Genomic DNA, 20,731 nt, shown 5'->3' with positions numbered 1-20,731 from the left:
AACACTGAAATTTTGTGCTCTTAAAATTAATCTAGTTATGTAACAAAATAATGCAGAAATGTGACATTTTTGGCAGCTTACTTCTTCCCTTCCCCAAAGTTACCAGTTGTCCAAATTGGCTTTATTTGTGGGGTGCTTTGGCATCTAAATATCAGATTGCTTCAAGCTGTACAAGCTGGAGCAAAAATGCTAAGCCTCAGACCATAAAGGAATTTGGTTTTAAATATTTCTTTACGGCTGTTCAAAGAAAGGACACTTTAGTAGTGATGTAACAGGGAAAAGCTTGCTTTCTTTTTAAATATTGCACTTTTCTTTTGTTCACTCACATTAATGCATAGAAACACAATTTTTTAACTTGAATATTAACACATTCACACTATGAAAGAAATTATGGGTAATAAATTTCTATACATCCAATAGGAAAAGAAAACAATTATGTTAGTCTTCCTTTGCTTTCCATACTTTAAAACAAGCACTGGACAAAGGAGAGCACAAATACAAATTTTTGGTCAGTCTGTGTATTAAGTATACAGGTGCCAACTAAGGGAATTGCAAGCAATGTTATGATGAGAACAGATAACGTAAAGAATTTGACAGAGGGTGACTCAGTAAGAAGATTGCTATGCATGATTGGAACATAATATATACAGCTCAAATTAATTGTGAAACCTCTTTTTTGGAAAGAGGAAAGAAGCTGAACTTTGCATTTCAGTAGCATGCTGTGGAATTTATCATGATTAATTTCACATTAAAAGTATGGACAACGTTTGAATCACATTTCACATCACCTTCAACTGCTGTAGTAAAAACAGTGCCTGATAAACAGTCTCCAGGAAACAACCAAGAATCCAGTGGGCAATTCATTTAACACAGCGCATGCTTCTCTCTACTAGATTTATGACACAGTATTAAGATTTTTCAGAACATTCAAAAAAGATCCATTGCTGGATTCCATTAATCTGAAAACTGATTGCTTGAAACAAAAAATCAAGATGCAAGTGCTTTGTTTCTGTGAGTAAAACAAAGCGCTAAAGTAAAACAACCTGTTTTCAGGATTTTGACCAGTGTCCAGAAATCCAACCAGAAAAAAATAATGTAGGACTAGTGCTCCTCAGTGTTATTTTTGCTATCATTAGTAATGTTAAGCATCAAGAAAATAAAAACACGTCATTGCACATTACAGCCGCCAAAAACACGGCTAAACTTTGACACTAGAGAATTGAATAACCTGATGCTACATCACAAACAGCTTCTGGTGTGTATCTATTTCAAAAGGTCTTTACATATTGTTAAGTACTTCTCGGCCCTCTCCCTACAAATGCTTCAGGTCAGATGACGAGTTATGGCACGAAGGGCATATAGAAGTTCTGCTTGCATACGTGCTTCCATTAATAGCAGATTTACATGGACCTGTTTAAAAAAAATGAAAGTTAAGAAATATAGTTACTTGGCTTCAAATTTCTCAAGCAATATTTATTCAAGACTATTTAATTGTCCAATTGCCTCAAGATTTATGCCCGAAAAAGTAACAGCTACATTTCTGCAGCCTACACAACTGAAGGGCTACCAGGTCCTCTCCAGATATCTAGTATGTCGATTTTGTTTGACATTCTGGGGTCCCAGGTAACTGGTCATAATCACAGCTTTAAGTAATCTTCCATCTTCTGTTGCATTAACAGAAGCAACAGCAAATCAACATTGTACAGCAATGATGATCATGACAGAAAACCTTTCCACCATGACTTGGAAGACTACATTTCTGTTGCTTCCAGGTAGTCTAATATAACAAATCCACATGCAACTTACCATAAAATACAGGAACAGCAGCCAAATCTGTTACTAAAGTGCAATTAGGAAGCTATTGCAAGGAACACTGAGCCAGGTTAAAAAAAAAAAAAAAAAAAAATATAAAAAGGGTATCTACCTAACCAAAAATGTATACATCAGTACCTAAGTCACTGGTGTCAAGGCCAGGCTATGCAAATGCCTTGGAAAGGTGCAGCACAATGTTACCCAACATTATGCATGGGCATCTGTGCAAAAACCACTTACCTTGCAGGTACCCTGCAATTCCTAGGCACCCCTTATATACTACGGCCCTCATCCATGTAGTGACCAGCTTGGCTTTTCTAGCACTTAAAAGAAGACCAAATAGCAGCTTTATCCTAGTTTGCTACTGGACCTCAGGAAAGCTCATTTACATCAAAGTTCAAAATTTCATGACTGAAGACATGCACATTAGTGGTCATATGAGCATGCAGATTATAGAAAGGACAGAAGCTGGGCTTTATTTTATGCTAATACCTATAAAAGTCTTTGTTTATTAAAACCAAACACAATGGCCATGGGCACATTCATGATATTTCATGAAAGAAGAGGTTATATGCAGTTTATATTAAAAGGGAGAGAGGTATTAACCTGTTTAATTAATAGCTTTACAAATGCCAACATCCTGTACTGACTGCAAACAGCACAATGTACATGATGTAAATAATGAACTCACTTGAAGAGTCTAAAAGTTTCAGAACAGTTGACTATGTTAGCAATTCCAGTCCGATAATTTTTCTATATTCATTCTTGCTGGTTCAGTTTCATTCAGAAGTCTCTAACGTCCATGATCTGATCACTGAGAAAACGTTCTCTCAACAGTGGCATTTAACATCCAATTAACTAACTTATGTGGTCATGCTGTACAGTACTTAAAGAAAAGTTTAGAGAATTAACTTTACTGTTAAAAAGTTTAACTTTCTCAGATACACATCTCTTTGCGAGGCTCCTCCTCATCTTCCCCCGTTTACATGACAGGGGTTTCTGGTGAAATGTTTGGCTATGAAAGACTCACCTTCTCTGAGTGCTTGAATTGACGCCAGTAACTATCATACATGCGCTTGGTAGTTCTCTCTGGGTAGCAGGTCACTGTCTTAATGTAAACCTTCAGACTGCGTTCAAGTAACTGATTAACTTCTCCATAATCATAGTCATCATACCTAAACAAAGGAAGGCAGACCTAGTCTCTCTCTTCTGAATACACCTTTGAAAATGTCAAATTTCTTTTTACCAGCTTTTAAATTCAGAAATTACAAGCAATCTCGACTCAGACTAGAACAAAGGCAACTGACCTTCTAAAAGCTTTAAGAGCATGGCATTAACTTTTTCCTCTCTCTGAAAAAGGGAAAACTTTTGTCTGAAGTTTTGGGAAGGAGGGAAAGATGACAAGGGGAGGGAAGACAGATTTCTGTGTGAACTGTAAGCTTATTACTTGATCCACTGAACAGCTACATTTTGTCTAAATGTAGAAAACAATTAAGTTACACTAAGAACCCTACAAATACACCACATTTTGTATCAAATCCACTGGTATTCCAAAACATAGGCACTACATTTATTTTCTGAGCATAAACACCAATTCTAAAGCACTGCTCTACATGTGATCAAAATCTAATAACTTCTTTTCCGATGTACATACTGTACTTACCAGCTTTAAAACATACTCACTAGTAAAAAGAAGTTTGTTACATACCTGATTCCATACATACAGTGAACATAGTTAAATAAAGCTCTTCGTAACATTGTTGTGTCAACATCTTCATGTGTAGCCATAGTGTTGTAAGTGAGGTTGTAGACCATCCGAAACTTCTCATCCAGGAGATGCCCAATATCAGAATAAAGTCTGTTCACAAGAGAGAAGCCATGATTTTCCCAGGTATAGTCCTAAATGAACAAAAGAAACATGTGATATAAGACTACAAAATGGTGACTCTCTCATTTGTTTCTCCCTATGGTGAAGACTGAGAGACAGAATAGAAAAAAAAAAGCAGCATTCTGTTATTAATTCATCAACTTACGGATTTTAATCAGCGTATGTTCCCTGATAAAGTCAGGTTTAGTCACAGGATGCAGAACAAAAGAACTTAAGTGTTAAGACATTCAGAGGAAGTCTACATGAGATGCTGTCACTGTAGCGCATTGCTACAGTGACTTCGCGTCTGTGGGCACAAACTGTGATGCTGATGCTACTGTGCTATAGTGTGGGGAAAAAACCTGTGCAGCATTGGGTCTGAGCAGTAATGCTGCTTACTTGCTTAAGCAAGTACTAAATGACTAATGGCACACATGTAGATGTGCTCTCAGCGTTACAAGACATCTAACTTCCAAGCACCAACCCTCCATAGTGGAACCTACAGTCCTGAACTAGGCTCTAAAAGTTCGCTATGGAAACACAGAAGGAAGAGTCAGGCATTTTAGGACTGGACTTACAATAGCCAGCATACTGATCTGGGAGCTGCACAGGCATCCAGATGGAATAGCTGAGCATCTGGCCCAGGGACAGACTTTTAAAAAGCTGAGTTGATTCAATCTTTGCAGGTTAGTTTAACCTGCGGAACTTGAACCAATTTGGAGGTGGAAATGTATTCCCTTTTCATTCCAAAAATGTAAGCAGATGCCTGCAGTGGCTCAGGCTAGAAGCAGGGGTGAGGAAGGGGTTGGGGGGGAGGGGAAGGGGTGCTAAAGCAGCCCTCCCTCCCTTCCCTTCCATAGTGCTGAGCTGAGGGGAAGCATGGTCAGGCCCTGGCAGGATGCTCTGATTGGGGAGGGTTTTAAACACGCATCCTGCCTGCACCATCCCAGACTTTTCCTACCTCATTGTTCAAGCGGCAGAGAGCATTGACAGACTCTACATCTGTTGATTATACTGAGCTTTTCAAGTTCCCTCTCCCTCCTTCATACCATCTGCAAACCTAGTCTCTCTTCTCCTATTTCACAGCCTTGGCGACTCTTTAGCTCTTTTCAGAATCGTAGATCTATCTATGGAGACTATTCTTCGATAGCAGCTAGAATTTCAGCTTTGGTTAAGCAAAGAAGGGAAGGTAAGTCACCTGAAAATTAGGATCTGTCCCTGCTCTATGCAGACAATTCTTGGAAAATCCTTTTTATTTAATTCTATTTTGCAAAAAAGTAGGCATATATTCTATTTTGGTGTTCAGTTTATGCACTAAGTCAGCACAAACCCCCAGTGGTTTGTGCTGACTTAGTTACGGAGCACTTGGACAGGCTGGATGGGTACAAGTCAGTCAATTCCATCCACAGGTGAAGGAAGTGGCCAGTGTCATAGCTGAGCTGCTGACATGGCTGTTTGTGCACTCATGGTGCTCCGACCAGGTCCCCAAGGACTGGAAAAGAGCCAATGTAGTGCCCATTTTTAAGAAGGGTAGAAGGGATGACCTGGGTAACTTTAGGCCAGTCAGTCTTACCTCTATACCTTTGGGAAAACACTGGAAAAAATCATTAAAGAGTGAATTTGTGAAGGCCCAGCAGGGGAAATGATGCTGAAAAGAAATAAGCACGGGTCTGAAAAGCTGGCATTTCAGCATGCTCCACTGCTTGATGGCGCAGAACAGAAGCTGCAGTTAAGACACAAGAGAAAGGATTAAAAGGAAATAGGTAGATCCTGCCTGACAAACCTTATAGCCTTTTATGGCTAGGTCACACACTGCCTTGAGACAGGAGCTGAGGCAGATATCATCTACCTGGACTTTAAGAAGGCCTTTGATACAGTTTCGCATCCTATTCTCATAAGGAAGCTAGCAGGCTCTGGAGTGGATGCTTACAGTCAGGTGGGTGGCCAACTGGCTTAGGGACTGCACCCAGAGAGTGGTGGTGGATGGGTCATTTTTGACCTGGAAGGAGGTAGGCAAGCGGTATCCTACAGGGTTCATTCCTTGGACTGGTGTTATTTAATATCTTCATCGGCGGTTTGGATGAGGGTGTGGAGAGCTTCCTGTCCACATCTGCAGATGATACGAAGTTAACACACCGGGCAAAGTTAACACACCGGAGGGCAGGGAGAACATACAGGCCAAGCTGGACAGGTTGGATCAATGGGCAGAACAAAACAGGATGCAATTCAACAAAGACAAATGCAAGGTACTCCACCTAGGGAGGAGGAATCTCCAGCACACCAGTGGGTTGGAGGATGACCTTCTCAGCAGCTGAGAGGGATCTTGGAGTCATTGTTGACTCCAGGATGAACATGAGCCAGCAGTGTAACAAAGCCATTAACAAAGCCAATCACACCTTATCGTGCATTAGCAGATGCAAGACCAACAGATCAAGGGAAGTGATGCTCCCCCTCTATGTCGCATTGGTCAGACTGCACTTGGAGTACTGTGTCCAGTTTTGGATGCCGCACTTTAAGAAGGATGCAGAGAATCTGGAGGAGGAGGGCCATTCACATGATTAGTGGCCTCTGTGCAAGACCCTACGAAGGGTGGTTGAGGGATCTGGATCTCTTCAGCCTTCACAAGAGACATCTGAAGGGAGACCTTGTAGCCGCCTATAAGTTTATCAAGGGAGGACAACAAAGAATTGGAGATGCGCTATTTACTAGGGAACCCCTAGGAGTAACTAGGCATAATGTGTACAAACTAGTGGAGAGTAGATTCAGATTAGACATTAGAAAGAAATTTTTCACAGTAAGGGTGGCCAGAATCTGTAATAGGCTGCCAAGAGAGGTGGTACTATCACCTAACTTGGAGGCCTTCAAGAGGAAGCTAGACAGGCACCTGGCTGGGGTCATCTGACCTTGATCCTCTTTCCTACTGGGGGGCAGGGGGTCAGACACAATGATCATTTGGGGTCCCTTCCAACTCTATAATCTATGAATCTATGAATAAATACCGTATTATCTATAGCTTTCCAAAGCAGCCATTTCTGAGATAGAACAGAAGCACTGGGAAGTAGAAAGGCTGTTGCTTACAGACATTACTTGGAAAACAACAAAAAGGACGGATCCAAGAGGTAGTTTGAAAGATTCAGTCTGTGGTGTTCAAGCAGCATCATATTGACCTGCCACTGCTTAAAATTTAAAGGAGTCTCAGGCAGGGATTCTGTTATTTATATATAAAAACTTAGCAGAATAAGATCTTGACCTTTGATTTCATCATAACCTTCTGTAAAGCTCTTTGGAACAATTCTACATGCAGGTAATATTGTACCAAGCCAATGACAATTATTAGCCTTTTCTCCAAAGAACCTATGGCTCCTAGAAAAGTCAGTACGATTTTGACCCTACAGAAGCCAACTTTAAAATGCAAACCTTTTGGCAGTGTTCAGGGATTACTGACACACTGCTTACTTAATCAACCCCAAAGTGTAGTTTAGTCTATCCTAAAGTATATGAAAGAGTCCAGGAATAATTTGTCCTGATCAGCTAACATTAGTATAGAGCTAAATACATCTGCTGACAGGGATGGTGCATCTCCTTTACTGCAGCTGAGATCATTCTATAACCATGGAATTTTCCTTTAACATTGCACCTACTTTGCTAGCACTGCACCTACTTTGCTTTTTCTGGAAACATTTTGACCTGGTTTAAGATTTGTTTTACCATGATTTGCTATTCATTTATATTAGGAGTCCCATGAAGGCAAGCTGACATTATTAATCAGCAATTTATTCTACCTACAGCCTTTCTTGCTATGATTTCTCTATTTGTATTAAGGGATGTTTAGGAACCCCAGGCAAAGATTAGAACCAAACTATGTTGCATGATGAAGAAGTGAATCCTTTCTCCAGCTCAAAAGAAATACTATGCTTAGCTAAAGGCTTCAAAATGGCTAAGGTCACACAATTAAGATCTTTATTTTTTTGAAAAGTTTAAGTCTGGGGAAACTCTCAGACAGTCTTTCAGAGCAGAGGACACTTAAAAATGTGACACATTGTATGTACAGCATGTGCTAACAGCATTAATCTTTGAGACAAGAAGACTTCCTGCTGAAGAAATCAAGTGTTGCAATTTCCTGGGCCTCATCAAGTACAAGATTTTAATATTTGGAGGAAAAGGAAGGCAGGTCTTTGAGCTCTTTACTTTTATAAAACAGATTTACAAACTTAGAACATGAGGCAAAGAGGCTTTGTGATACCTTTTATTGGACCAACTGTATAGCTGGAAGAGCTGTTGGTAAACTTTTGGGCATCAAGTGCCCTTCCCCACAAAGAATCCTTGCCTCTCATACATTTCCTGGACCATATGGCTACAACAACACTCCAACCCTGGACCTATTTAGCAAGTTCCACAGACTTGTTCTGGAAAGGCATAAGACAAATGAAAGCTTATCAGTCCTTGGCCTCTGGCTGACAATAGTAGGGGAGGAAAGGCCCAGGATATTTAAAAACTGATCATACAAAAACCACTAGAAATACATACCATAAGTAGCAATAATCTCTTTGATCCTCCACATGAACACAGGCACGTAACAAGGATATCCTGCCACAAATGCTTCTCAATTTTATTTTCTCTGGTGCTGAGGAATGTAAAAATTCTCCTCGACTGAAGTTACTAAAATAAATGCATTTAAGTACCTGAGCCCGGAATGTTGGCAGGTGTTCTTCTCCCCGTCTGGCAAAGTCTTTGTACCCAAAACCAGGATCTTCAATGTAGCGGGACACATCCATGGATACCATCTCATCATCAAATGCTGGTAAGGACAGCAAAATACTGTGTTGAGAACAGACATATCAGGGAGACCACTACTACCTCCCAACCTCCACTCCGACATAGAATTGTACAGAAAATATAAAATAATATAAAGTAGCAGGACAAGGTCTTTGAGAAGAGATAGAACTGTCAGAATGCCAGTAAATTTTCATTTAGTTTATGGTATTTTGCTTGTGTACATTTATAAGGTTTAAACATTTTGGTAGATTGATTTACTTTGAATAAGAGTTTCAGTAGCATTCTTATCTCTGCAAGCAAGGAGTCTAGATTTTAATTTCCCCCCCTTCCCTTCTGCTTATATTCTTTATGGTGGCTGGAATACAGAACAGAGGATGAATTCTGGGGACATGAAGCAAGAAATGAAAGGGCTTGGCCTCAGCTTGGATGCAAAAAGGTAGATATCTTAAAAAAAAGTGACCCTATGCAACTTTCTGGGCTGTTATGAAAAAAGAAGGCATGAATCAATGTAGTAAAGTTAAGGGAAACTCAAAATGAATTTGAGATTAGAACTGACAATTATAGATGTGGCATGTTGGGTAACAAGACCAGCAGGACTGAACAGAGTATACACAGTAGTTTTTACTACATGCAATAGTAAACTACAACCCATAGCACTCAGTCAGGTTCATGTTTTTTTACTATTAGCATGCTGGTAGAGCAGCTTCATGGAGCTTGAGAGACATAAAACATATATGACCAGTGTTGGACACAGGTCAGTATACTTACTGACCTGCTTCCCACCAGAATAGGTCACTCCTTTGATATGGTGAAGTAAAGCTTGTACAATAAGACACTGGTGAACAGCACAAAAAATAAAAATGTCCCCCTGACAAGCTAAACTACCCAGAGGGCCTGTTGTGTTGACATCTATCAGCTTTTTTTCTTTTTTATAGTGCAGAATGAGCAATCAAAAAGCAATAAATTAAGTTTGAAGAGATATACAATACTTGGCTTGTAAATATCAATTCAAGACTATATGAAAGCAAAGAACTGACTGAAAGAAAGGCTGAAATTATACCAACAGCTGCAGTAACTAAGCATCTGTGAAGAGCTTCAACAATGTGTCACTAAGCAAGTACCGGTTCTCTCTCAGGAATCAGTCTTTCTCCTCTTAACAAGCAGGTGGCTTGATTGTGTAACTACCTTTACAGGACTTGATTACTACATAGCTGACTGCATTTGACCCTCATATTATAACCCTGGCTCACTTCCATGTGCATTGACAGAAAAGTTGCCATATGTCTACTGTTAGCGCCTTAAAAATCCGTTAATCCAAGAATCACAGAGATACTTTATCATGCTCTCTGCCTCATTAACCAATCAAAACATAACTGTGTGGGAGAAGAAACTTGCATGGCATCTGCTGTAGGTAATCTTCCCTGAAGATTTAAAAAGAGGTCCAACTTGCTGAAACTAGATGCAGTCAGCCTGAGTTTTATGGGGTAAAGAAATATGTAAGCCACCCCGCACCCACCTACCAAAAAAACTCCACACATCCACACCCACCCAGAAGAGAAAAAACCCTACCCAAAGCAGTTTTAACAAAAGAAAGTACAAGTTTAACAATATTCCATAAGGACCATTTAAGTTTTTATACCATTACTGATTTTACTTTGAAGGTGCTGGGATACTATGGTAAGGAGTAACAACAGTCTACAACAGATAGACAAGAGAGTTTGACTACAATTGTAGAAATTAAAATAATCTTTTTGAATCAATGAGAATTACATCCTGCGAGCAGACAGGTGTTTTTAGATCTAAATAGGAAACAATGTAACCATATAGTACAACAATATTCTTTTAGGGGCTTTTATATGGTATGTTTTCAAAGAACAAAAAAGATGATCTCTGTGGATTTCCAATAAGAGAGACTGAGTTCCTTCCTGTCTCCTGGCACACCAACAGCTACCGCAACCAAATTAGGTAGGTACAGTTTTGCATTCTGAAGGACCAAATTTGATTTAACTCGCTCTGAAGTTCCGTTTTTCCACTGGCTTCTCCCTGTAGCTATAAGATGCACCTTGACAATATTATAGTATTCCAGGAAAACCAAGGGAGTCTCATAGATCAATACCCATTAAATCTCTTTAAAAAGAAAAAAAAAGAAATAACCACTAAGCTACACATCTTGGCTACATATCTGGGTGAGAGCGATCATCGCCTGCTGGAATTCACCAACCAGCACAAGGTGGCAAAGGCCTGCAGCAAGGCGGCAGCCCTGGACATCAGGAGGGCAGATTTCAATAAGGTAAGAATAGTCAGGGGAGGCATTGAAGTCCTGGAGGGGAAGGGAGCCAGGTGTCCAAGAAGAGTGGTCGTTCCTTGAGGAGACGATTCTCCAAGCCCAAAGGGAGCTAATCCCAACACGGACCAAAGGGAGCAGGAGGGCGCAAAACCCCCATGGCTCACCAAAAGCATACGGGAATGTCTTCTAGGTAAAAAGGAGGTGTACACCCAATGGAAGGGAGGGCCATCACCAGGGAGGACTATACTGCGTTTGCTCGTGGCTGCAGGGGGGCGGTCAGGAAGGCCAAGGCGGAGATGGAACTGGGACTAGCTACTCAGATGAAGGACAACAAGAAGCTGCAGCTTGTTGTAAACATATCCCTTGGATATACCCTTCTGTTTCCAAGGGTATTAATACAAACATTTCCAGAAGAATCAAGCTTCTTCAAAGTGTTGTAGAAGTCTACTCTTCAACATTTCTACAAAAGTGAACTAGAATTCATACGACTAAAGCAGCATGAAACAGCAGTTTCTGCAGGAGACTGTTTTGAATTTCTTCCTGAAACAGACTGACTTCCTAATAATTTTGACATTTGCGATTTCTTGGCTTTAAATCGGATAGGAATCATCTTTACCATTCCATTAAGATTAAAGGAACTGCTACTAATTAATTTGGGGGTTGGAAACCTTCTGTCCCCACAAGTTTCTGTTTGTCCTGTCCCTTTTGTGGGCTGCAAAGTGATCGGCAAATGTTGTGGAAGGGATACAGAATGCACCTGGGAAACATTCTGGAACACTTCCTCTGCTGCCCTGGCTGAAGCATACTGCCAATTCACCAAGCTGCCATGGGGCAGATCCAGTCTTTTTGCAAGCCAAATCCAGCCCACAGCCTGTAGGTTGCTGACCCCTGTCTTAGTGAACTGAATTGGAGTAAGAATTCTAGATACAATGAAGCAAGACTCAGAGGCCAGGCAGAGTGTGAAGTACCTCCAGTAACTACAAGAAGACTCTCTTTCTTTTCCTGTTCAAAACGAGTTGTCATCTCTTCCTGAGTAGCCTCTTCATCCTCTCTGTCTTTTTGCAGGCGCTTCATTCTTTCCATTAAGGCCTCCAGCTCACTTAAAGAATCTACCATCTGCAAAACACAAAGATATTCTGGAAGATTAGAAATTAAATTGCATAAATGCTATTTAAGGTTTTAACTCACACATAATATTCTCAAGTCATTTGCATCCATGATAATACAATACAGTATAGACTTGTATCATGTGACGGCACTTCAAAAGATTCAACATTTTTAAAAACTTTCAGAAGACAAGAGTAACTGAGAAATGTGTCCACTGCTTTAAAAAGGGGAAAAAACCCTATTTAATATACATTCCAGCATTCTGAATGCTCAAGAAGGATGCTAATTTCCTACATGAACACTGACATGTACTTCAATAATAACTGTTAACATTAAAATTGACTTTTCTTATTCTCCTACTGCTGAAAGCTATGCTCAATATTCTCCAGCAGTGGGCCAGAACGGCTCAGTTCAGGTGTCAGCTAGGTCAGCACTAGGACCCAGCTGCCAGCTCCTTCACCCCACTACCTGGCTGTGGTATGGCACAAGCAAAGCTTCTCCAGCACCTGGTTGCATGGAGCAGGTAAAGCCCGCTGCTGCTGAAGGCTGTTGAAGCCCCAGCTCTGTGGGCCAAATCCAGCCTACAGGTTGCCACGCCCTGATCTAAAGAGTGAGATCAAGAAACAGAACCTAAGACAATAAAGTTAGTTTTATCTTCTATTTTAATGTCATTCTTATTGGCCCAAACTACTTGCTTTTCCATATTAAAGAGAATATGTTACAAGGCAAAAGTGAAAATGAGTACCACATATTGTAGGCACAAACCTACCTAAAGCCTACTGCATTTCTCATTCAGACCATGCATAAACAAATCCTACCTTGCTATATATAAGTCTGTTACTCACAAAATATTTTACTATGGAAATCTACTGAGCTCTCCACCAAAAAAGAAGAGGGATGGTCCAGCAGAACAAAATGACCTCTTCAAAGGATTACAAAGTAAGACCTGTAAACCTGGGAATTTGCTACACAATATAGTTAACTAATTATTAGTCAAAATTCTCTCTGGGAGTTTAATCAGAATTATGGTGAAGAGTTTTACTGATTCCTCGTCTACAAAAGGTTGTTTCAAATACTGGCCTTTTCTAGTATCACAGAGCTCACAGTGACAATTCAGATCACCAATTTACAATTTACCAACTCTGGGTGTTTATACATGTACTCTGGGAGCATGTATGTGGGTGCTTCAATTAGAGTGGCTCTGAGAGCCACTCTAATTAAAGTGCCTAGAGCGTTACGTGCATCATCGTCCCCATACTGAAAAATGGCAGTGGAGGCACTTTAACTAAAGCTTGTCAAACGAACTTTACTTAAAAGCATCCCTGTCACCATTACAATGCTCAGTAAGTACAGCGCATTAGAGCAGCCTCACTGCACGTGTGTAGGTGCCCTCTGATATCAAAATTTTAGCACCCACCATCTTAAGAACCTCTGGAGTTAAAAACAGTAGTTTATGCTATTTGAAATCTAGGGTTTTCAGCTTTGTACTGTAAAGAGGCCTTAGTGTCAGGAGTTTATGGAAGAATAACCATTAAAACTCATCTGAATTCAAGACTGCAGTAAGAATTAGTCAATTTTGAAATCTGTTACATTGCAAACTAAAGTTAAAACTTTTTATACCACCATTTCCCTGGCACTGCAGTAGTAGAGACAAAAGCCACACTACACTGAAGTTCAAACAAGAAAGAATGTGTGTACTTTGCATTAGCAAATTCCTCGGAGACAAGCAACAGAATTCTCTTGCAACACTAACCCCAAAGCTGCTACTTCTGAGGGATGCATTCTCTATATTGTTGTCATTGGCAAGATCACAGACACAGAAGTTGTTGACTGCTATAAGTCTGACCCCATTAGAGGCATCTGGATCTCTCTCGGGATTAATGCCACTACCAAAGACAAAACTCGCCAAGGCATGGTAATGTGCCAACAGGACCACAGCATGCACCAGTTCAGGAAGAGACCAATTATTTTCCCCAGTCTTGACAAGTTTCTGAAATAAGAACAAATAAGGTGTAAATATACGGGCTTTAGGGATGAACACAGGAGTACAAATAATTTATATTTACATTACATATGGTAACATTTACATTAAGTGAAATTAACATCTAGCTTCCTTTTACCAGAAGTACCCCCTCCCAGCACCAAGGCCAGCAATACTGTCTTATTTTGAGCTCTCCATATTAAATGACCATCTTTAGGGGAAAAAAAGGCTTTACAGAAATATTTACATAGTTACTTGCCTCTAACATAATAAAACAAAACTCTTATCTGGTCTCTGGTGAATTGCAAAGGATCTGCCAAGGTAATACCAGCAGAGAAATATAGCTAAGGGGAACCCCAGGAAGGAAAACGGTAAGAACAGACAATGTGGACATATGATGTTCTCCCAACATAAGTATAACTACAGGAAAAAAAAGCATAAATATGAAATCAGAAAGAATAAGCAGCTCTTGCAGTACAAGTGCTCCTTGCACTTAACTTAAAAGACGCAAAAAAAACACACCCTCTCTCAAAACTGCCTTAATCTGACATTCTATTAAACAACAATAAGAAGGCTGTGTTCTAACTGCCTTCAATTTATAGCAGAAAATTCTTCTTTTATATTCTGCCTACAGAAGGACAGGTATTTATAAACCTTTTGACCACACTGGGCATGTCTATAGATGCACTTACGTGCATTAGCTTATTTTAATGCACATTAAAGCATCAGTAAAAAATTGCTATATAGTTAATGCACTTTGAAATAGCCTAATGCATGTTAAGTGTCACGTAAAAGCCATGCTCTTTAGTTAATGCGCATTAAGACAGGCTAATGTGCATTTTCCTAGTACCTCATGGTGGAGGGCACTTTTACATGCTGCTCTAATTAAAGCACTGCTCTAATTAAAGTGCTGCCACATCTCCTGTATAAGTGTCCCAGCACTTAAAATTGGTGGCATGAGCACTTGAACTAAAGCTCATTCCATGACTTTTAGTTCAAGTACCCCCACGACCATTTTTAAGAGCAGGGACACTGATACACAAGATGCAGGAGGCTGCTGGAGCATGGTAATTGGGTGGTAATTAAACCAAGTCTGCTCCAGTGTACTGGAATTCCAGAGGGTTGGAGCAGCCTCCGCACTCATGTATAGGTGTACAGAATTACTAGATTTAATGCACATTAATGCACATGTAGACTTGCCCACTACTGGAAAGCCATACTCATTCAGTCACCCATATTACTATCTGCATCAGAAATCAGAATTTCTTCTATAGATGGAGATTTCTAGATTAACAAGAAATGTTCTAGGCCCTAACTAGGTACATACTGCTAATGCTAGATACTTTCTGATAGGTACCTGAATGTGCTCTTTTGTGATTAGCCAGGGCCGGTGTGCAAGAAGTTTGTTTATTTCATTCAGGTTTTTCAGTCTTTGTGGTATATATTCCACTCCATTTAACCATTCTGCAATCCCACCAGTCTTCAGAAACTCATCAACGTGCATATTTATTAGGTAGGAACACTGATGTCTGGCAGCAGCCTAAAATAGTTAAGAGAAGCACAGATAATACAACACCACATTTAAAGTACAGATTGATTTTGTTTTACCTTGAGGAGAGATGTACACACAAGATGAAAATATCTTCATATTGTGAAAGGTTAGACTATAAAATATGGTATTGACTCAAATAGAAGACTATCCTGATTATAAGACTACCTCCAAATAATTACATTCTATATATGAAAAATTTATAAATTTGTTATAATTTCCAGGTATAGAATATAATTATTGGAGGTTTGCCTTGAATTTCTCTTCTTCCCACTGCTATAGCGAGGAAAATAACTTGGGGGTGGGGAGGGGAGAATCAAGTAGCCCCTTTGCTTTGTTTCACCTCATTTTCCCATGGCAGCTTCTTTCCTCTCCCCTTACTATCAGACCCTGCTTTTTCTGAGCATATAGAAATGATGAGCAGATTTGAAAATAACAGCCCTGAAATTAATCTTGGCTGTAGAAATGTGCATGAAGTACCCATGCATTTAGCTCATCCAGAATTGATGCATGTTACCATTTTTTTTTTAAAGTTGCTGCAAGTTTTAGCACAGGTACTCCAAAAAGATGTTTTCAAGCAACACTTTTGTACCTACTTATATAAAGTACAAACTATGCATGGCATTAATCCAAAGCCAAAAGGCAACAGCATTTCAAGTCATGGTGATCCCATAGCTCAGCAAGGGGGAGGGAGGTATATTCCAGATACTCCCAATAAAGAATCTATGTGATGATTAGCTCTCACTCATGACTGGAATTGGGTGTTCTTTTTACAAGTCCTGGGATCCTCCAAAAATTTATCTGCAGAGGCACAGGGCAACCTGGTCTGGCTTCACCTCCTGGAGAACGGGGCCACATCAATCATATGTGCCAGGCTGAGAGAGGGGGTGACAGAGGGATTCTGGGTGAACTGTTTGAGGCCCAGTTTTGTGATGCTTGCCAGGCATTTAAGACTGGTGAAGAAGCAGGAATCACTGGAAATGTTAAAGAAAGGCACAGCTCAATTGTGGGAGTGAAGAGGAAGTAAAATGTATGCATTGCAGTGGCTCCCCATGACTTCAAGTGTCAGTAGCAAGGGGGACTGCTCTTAATAGGCACTACTATATGTTTTATTCAGATGGGCTGTGCCAACCTACCCTTTTGGGTTTGCCCAACATAGGCCCTATGTTTTATAGTCATGCTCAGTGTTGGCTGCATTTAAATCACCTTCATAGTTGGTTTCCATTGTTAAGTACTTGCTGTTTTTGGCAGGAGTTTAACGAAAGACAATGTATTTAGTGAGATTTCCTTGTATATGGTAAGACAAGGGGCTTTTTTTTCCCCCCATACCAACTGGATGGAAAAAAATTTTCTTGTATTCAAGTAAATACGGTATTTGTACACAATTAAGACCAGTTCTTCAATAAGAATCAATTTAATTAGTTTTCCTTGGATGAAACAGGGCAATTACCCAAAACAATCAGGTTTACGGTGCCATTGTTTTAAACACTGCCCGTGAAATTTCACTTATGGACATGTGTGTGACATGTAAGCTAGTGTAAATTATCAAGTGGCAGGAACTCCAACTCCACACAGAAAAGGACTGAGTTAGTGGTCAGGCTTCTTCCCTCAGAAGGGAGCCAAGGTAAGCTCACTCTGTAAATGAGACCGTTCAAGGGCAGTCAAGCAGGTAAGAGAATGAGAATGGAAACAGCATGTCTTGGTACATACCATTATAGCAATGTAGTGCCTATAGGGCAAAGGAAGGGGTCCATCCATACGCAACATATAAAACTGGCTGCGGAGGAAAGACTCCAAGTACTGAGTGTGTAAACTCATGACCTGTGTGATGTTGTCCAGGCGACCAGATGTTGAGTATTCTTCCACGATAAGGTTTGTACGTTCATCTATGCCATTTGCTTGCATAACCTTTTGAAAACAAAGCAGAGAAACTAGGAAAGATGTTTTTTCCTCATATAAACCTGGATTCAAACATTTTCATGGTGCACATATATATATGCGCACACATACATTTCCAACTTCCATACGCTTTGGAGTGGTCAGACATATAAACAGGCAGACACTACTTGACAAAACCAATAAGAAATCACTAGTATACAGAAAACTGAGTCCTGTATACTCAGTCTGCTACTTTAATATTCAGCCAAGATGATCAAGGACATTTTTCAGTAAGTCATTCTAAAAGTAAGATTTTGAGCTGGTACAAATCAAGATAAATTTGTAGAAGTCAATGAATCCACACAAACACATACCACCCCTCTAAATGTTACTTCAAAGTTAATAATGGAGCATAGCCTGGTTATATATACAAAGCAGAGAAGTGGACTGGCATTTACTAGTTTTATGTCTGTATGGTTAGAGAGATCAAGTGTTATTTCCCCATAATATTCAAGCAGTTTTTAAAAGTAGGAGCATAAAGCTTTTTTTAAAACTAAAGGTATTGTTTAATTATTCCAGCAAATTCTGTTCCTGGGATACTAGATGAAATAACACAGTATTAAAAAAAAACAGAAGACAAAGCCAGCAGCTCTTGAAATACAAGCCTGAACAAAAATATTAGCAGCTATTAGCTAATATTATCTCCAAGGACACTCAGTCTAACCATGTTAATTGTTTAAAAATAAATAAAAGATTACAAGCAAAAGACTAGAAAACCCGAGTTACACTTTAACTCCCCTCCAGCAGAATCTTAGGTAGCTGGTTTATCATTAAAACTACCACAACCTTCCTTCCCATTCCAACTAATGTATCACAAATTAAGGTATAAAATTGCAGCAAATACTCAATGTCATGTTAGCTTGTAAATGGAGAATCAAAATACTGCTCTGATAAAATGTCATTGAAAATAAATAATGAGCCTGAATGAGTTACTGCATCTTCACTTTTTACCTCGAGATTTCCCGGTGTTCCATGTTGGATGAGAAGGCAGAAATGGAGGAGACTTGTATGGTCATGTAATTACCCAGTCCAATCAATTACCTCAGGTAGAATTCTTCTCTGTAATTCCTTTCTTAATGACTTCTACTAAGACAAAGGCCTTCCAACAAGCTTTACTCTGATTTTCACATTACATCTGTTCTTAATTTCATGCCATTGGTCCATCTTATATCCCCCTGACTCATTCTAAATAACATTCCTTCACTACTCAGTTATTAAACAGTTCAACTACTACTTATAGACTTAGGTCTACTTCGGTTTTCTACGGATTCTTCAGGTACATATTCATCTCAGTATTTCCTTTATTTCAGTCCCTTCAGTTCCTGGGTGATTTTTGCTAATCTTTTCTGAATTTTATCCAGTTTCTTAGTGTCTCTATCTTGTAAAAGGCTGCGTGAAGTTATTCAAAAAAGCAAACAAAAAAGCGGTGCTTTATTTTACATTTGGCACGTTCCCACGCCCAGCCCAGTTCATGCCCAGAAGAGGCAGTGCGTTAGTCAGATCTGGCTTGCCCAAATGTCTGTATATTTTGGGTGCTTTAGTGGGGCTTGGTTGGCGCTTTTATCTAATAGCTGATTGAATCAGCTATTAGATAAAAAAGCACCAAAAAGCCCTACTGAAGCACCCGATTTATACAAATGCTGCAGAGCTGGGTTGAAGTAATGCATCACTTCTTGTGGTAAAGCATAGGTTTTTCTTTTGTTTTTTGAATGGCTGCTAGCAGCCACAAACTGCTCAGAACTGAGAAGAGTATTTCAGGTGCAATTAGACTGGCTCTGTTGAGAAAGGAATAGGTCATATGCTGCTGCCCCTTCCATATACAGCGAAAGAATTACACTAACCCTTTAAGCATTACTGTTTCCCTCATTTATCGCCACATTAAATATTTGGGTAATTCGACCAAATATGTTAGCTTGTATTTTCCAGGTGGACTTCTTGAACTATATTTCTTGCCTGTATAATTCCATTTATACTACTCTCTTGTCCTTACAGGTATCTGTACTTCTTCCAACATTAGTATCATCTGTGAATTTTGTTAGTGTGCTGTTTATTCCCCTTTCAAAATCTTAGCAGACATCTTCTCATTCATGTTTGTCTCGCACCTTTTTCCCTACCTGCCTTTATTTTTCAACTTTCATCATAATAATCTATCACAGAGCATCTGAATGAAATATATCAAATACCTGATTTGCAACTGTAATTCAATACATTCCCCTTCACCCACTTCTGGGGCTGAATCAGATCTAGCCTGCCGAGCTAGGGGGCTCCATCAGTGTTCTGGTGGCTGGGGGTGGGTTTTGCCCATGCTGTGGCCAGAGAGCAGGTAGAAGCAGCCAGGCCCACACTGGATTTGAGCTGGGGCTTTCCAGACTGTCACTAGAAATGTTGCCAACAACTCCATCACCAAAAGCAAAAAATCTGTCTAGCAAATTGTGTCATAATGTTACTCATTTCTTGTAGTTTTTGATATGCTAAGAAGTTTATTCCAATATTCATTCCACTATTTTGAAAGAGACTGCAGCCAAGCATATGGAATAATGACTGCCAGAATGACTTGTGCCTGACTGGACTTCTGTTGGTACAGTAATTTCATTATGCAGCTATCTTAAAATCTACATGGTTAGGTTTCTTATCATACTTTCTCCTGTATATCAATAGAGCTTTCTTAACTAGAACCCTCCTCGTCTCTCAGATGGCTGGGGTTTTTTTCCTCCTTAACAGACAATTTAAACTATTTTAGCCTCAGATTCCTGTATGAAATTAGTAAAAGCCCTTGTATCCTCAGTAAGTTCGGCTAGCAGTGAGCCTCACGGGCTGCCCATGCCACTTATAAACACATGTGGCAACCTGTAACTAGCAGTGGCACGTGCAGACAAGTTGGGGGTGCCATTTGTATTAAATAGCAAACCGACTGGCTCACGGAGGCATAAAATCTGATCTTTGCAGTAACTGCTTTCCAGAATCACCCCCAGACAAAACGGGACTTTCTGTGATCTAAAGTAGCACTCACTGCCCACATGAACAATGAACTCTGGCCCCAAACATTTTCATTTTAAAACTTGTGGTTATTTTAAGCTTACAAACTTACTTCATTCTCTGGTATAAAGGCACTTGGTCCTCTTGTTAAAGGCTGAGAAACTTGGATTCTTTTTTCCTGCAAAAAAAAGAGTCAGGCACTTCTATCAGAATTATCAAGGATAACATTAATTCACTTTATCATCCAAGATTAGATATTACAGGTCTTGACGTGGTTACTTTTTAAAAGACTGCTTGCATGTTTTACAGATTGTTAAACAGATAAAGCTATCACACCATATCACGTGAATTAAATAGAACAATCTTTTAACTCTGCTCTAATAAACTGCTTGCAGCTTGGTCCATGACAAAACAAGTATAATTTTTACTGCTGTTTAG

General features: G+C 39.7%; 1 protein-coding gene across 2 annotated transcripts; it reads right to left on the bottom strand.

Moving 5' to 3' along the window:
• Nucleotides 1-269: 269 nt before the first annotated feature.
• On the bottom strand, nt 270-20,502 carry SESN3 (sestrin 3). 2 transcript variants are annotated; one of them, XM_019530307.1, is made up of 9 exons: nt 20,406-20,502; nt 17,090-17,287; nt 15,188-15,370; nt 13,603-13,839; nt 11,711-11,858; nt 8,362-8,477; nt 3,521-3,711; nt 2,843-2,987; nt 270-1,410 (listed from the first exon to the last, which is right to left on the bottom strand). In XM_019530307.1, exons 2-9 carry the CDS (start codon nt 17,282-17,284, stop codon nt 1,324-1,326), a joined length of 1,302 nt encoding a protein of 433 aa, XP_019385852.1. In that variant the 5' UTR covers nt 17,285-17,287; nt 20,406-20,502; the 3' UTR covers nt 270-1,323. The 2 variants fall into 2 exon arrangements, with proteins under 2 accessions (XP_019385852.1, XP_019385853.1); XM_019530308.1 differs by lacking the exon at nt 20,406-20,502 and adding an exon at nt 18,269-18,775.
• Between the last annotated feature and the right edge of the window lie 229 nt (nt 20,503-20,731).

The sequence above is a fragment of the Crocodylus porosus genome, unplaced genomic scaffold (assembly GCF_001723895.1).
Source record: "Crocodylus porosus isolate Cpor-Errol unplaced genomic scaffold, CroPor_comp1, whole genome shotgun sequence".
NCBI classification, from domain to species: Eukaryota; Metazoa; Chordata; order Crocodylia; family Crocodylidae; genus Crocodylus; species Crocodylus porosus.
Note: the sequence above shows the minus strand (reverse complement) of the source record. Positions and strands in the feature narration are given on the sequence as shown.

Bases quoted from the DNA above. Each gene is read 5' to 3' on its own strand.
- SESN3 (XM_019530307.1), bottom strand. From the start codon at position 17,284: ATGCAAGCAAATGGCATAGATGAACGTACAAACCTTATCGTGGAAGAA. The intron at 3,712-8,361 runs GTACTTAAATGC...TTGTTCATTTAG, and splicing joins TGCCAACATTCCGGGCTCAG to GACTATACCTGGGAAAATCA. The intron at 2,988-3,520 runs GTATGTAACAAA...TCCTTTGTTTAG, and splicing joins CACTGTATGTATGGAATCAG to GTATGATGACTATGATTATG.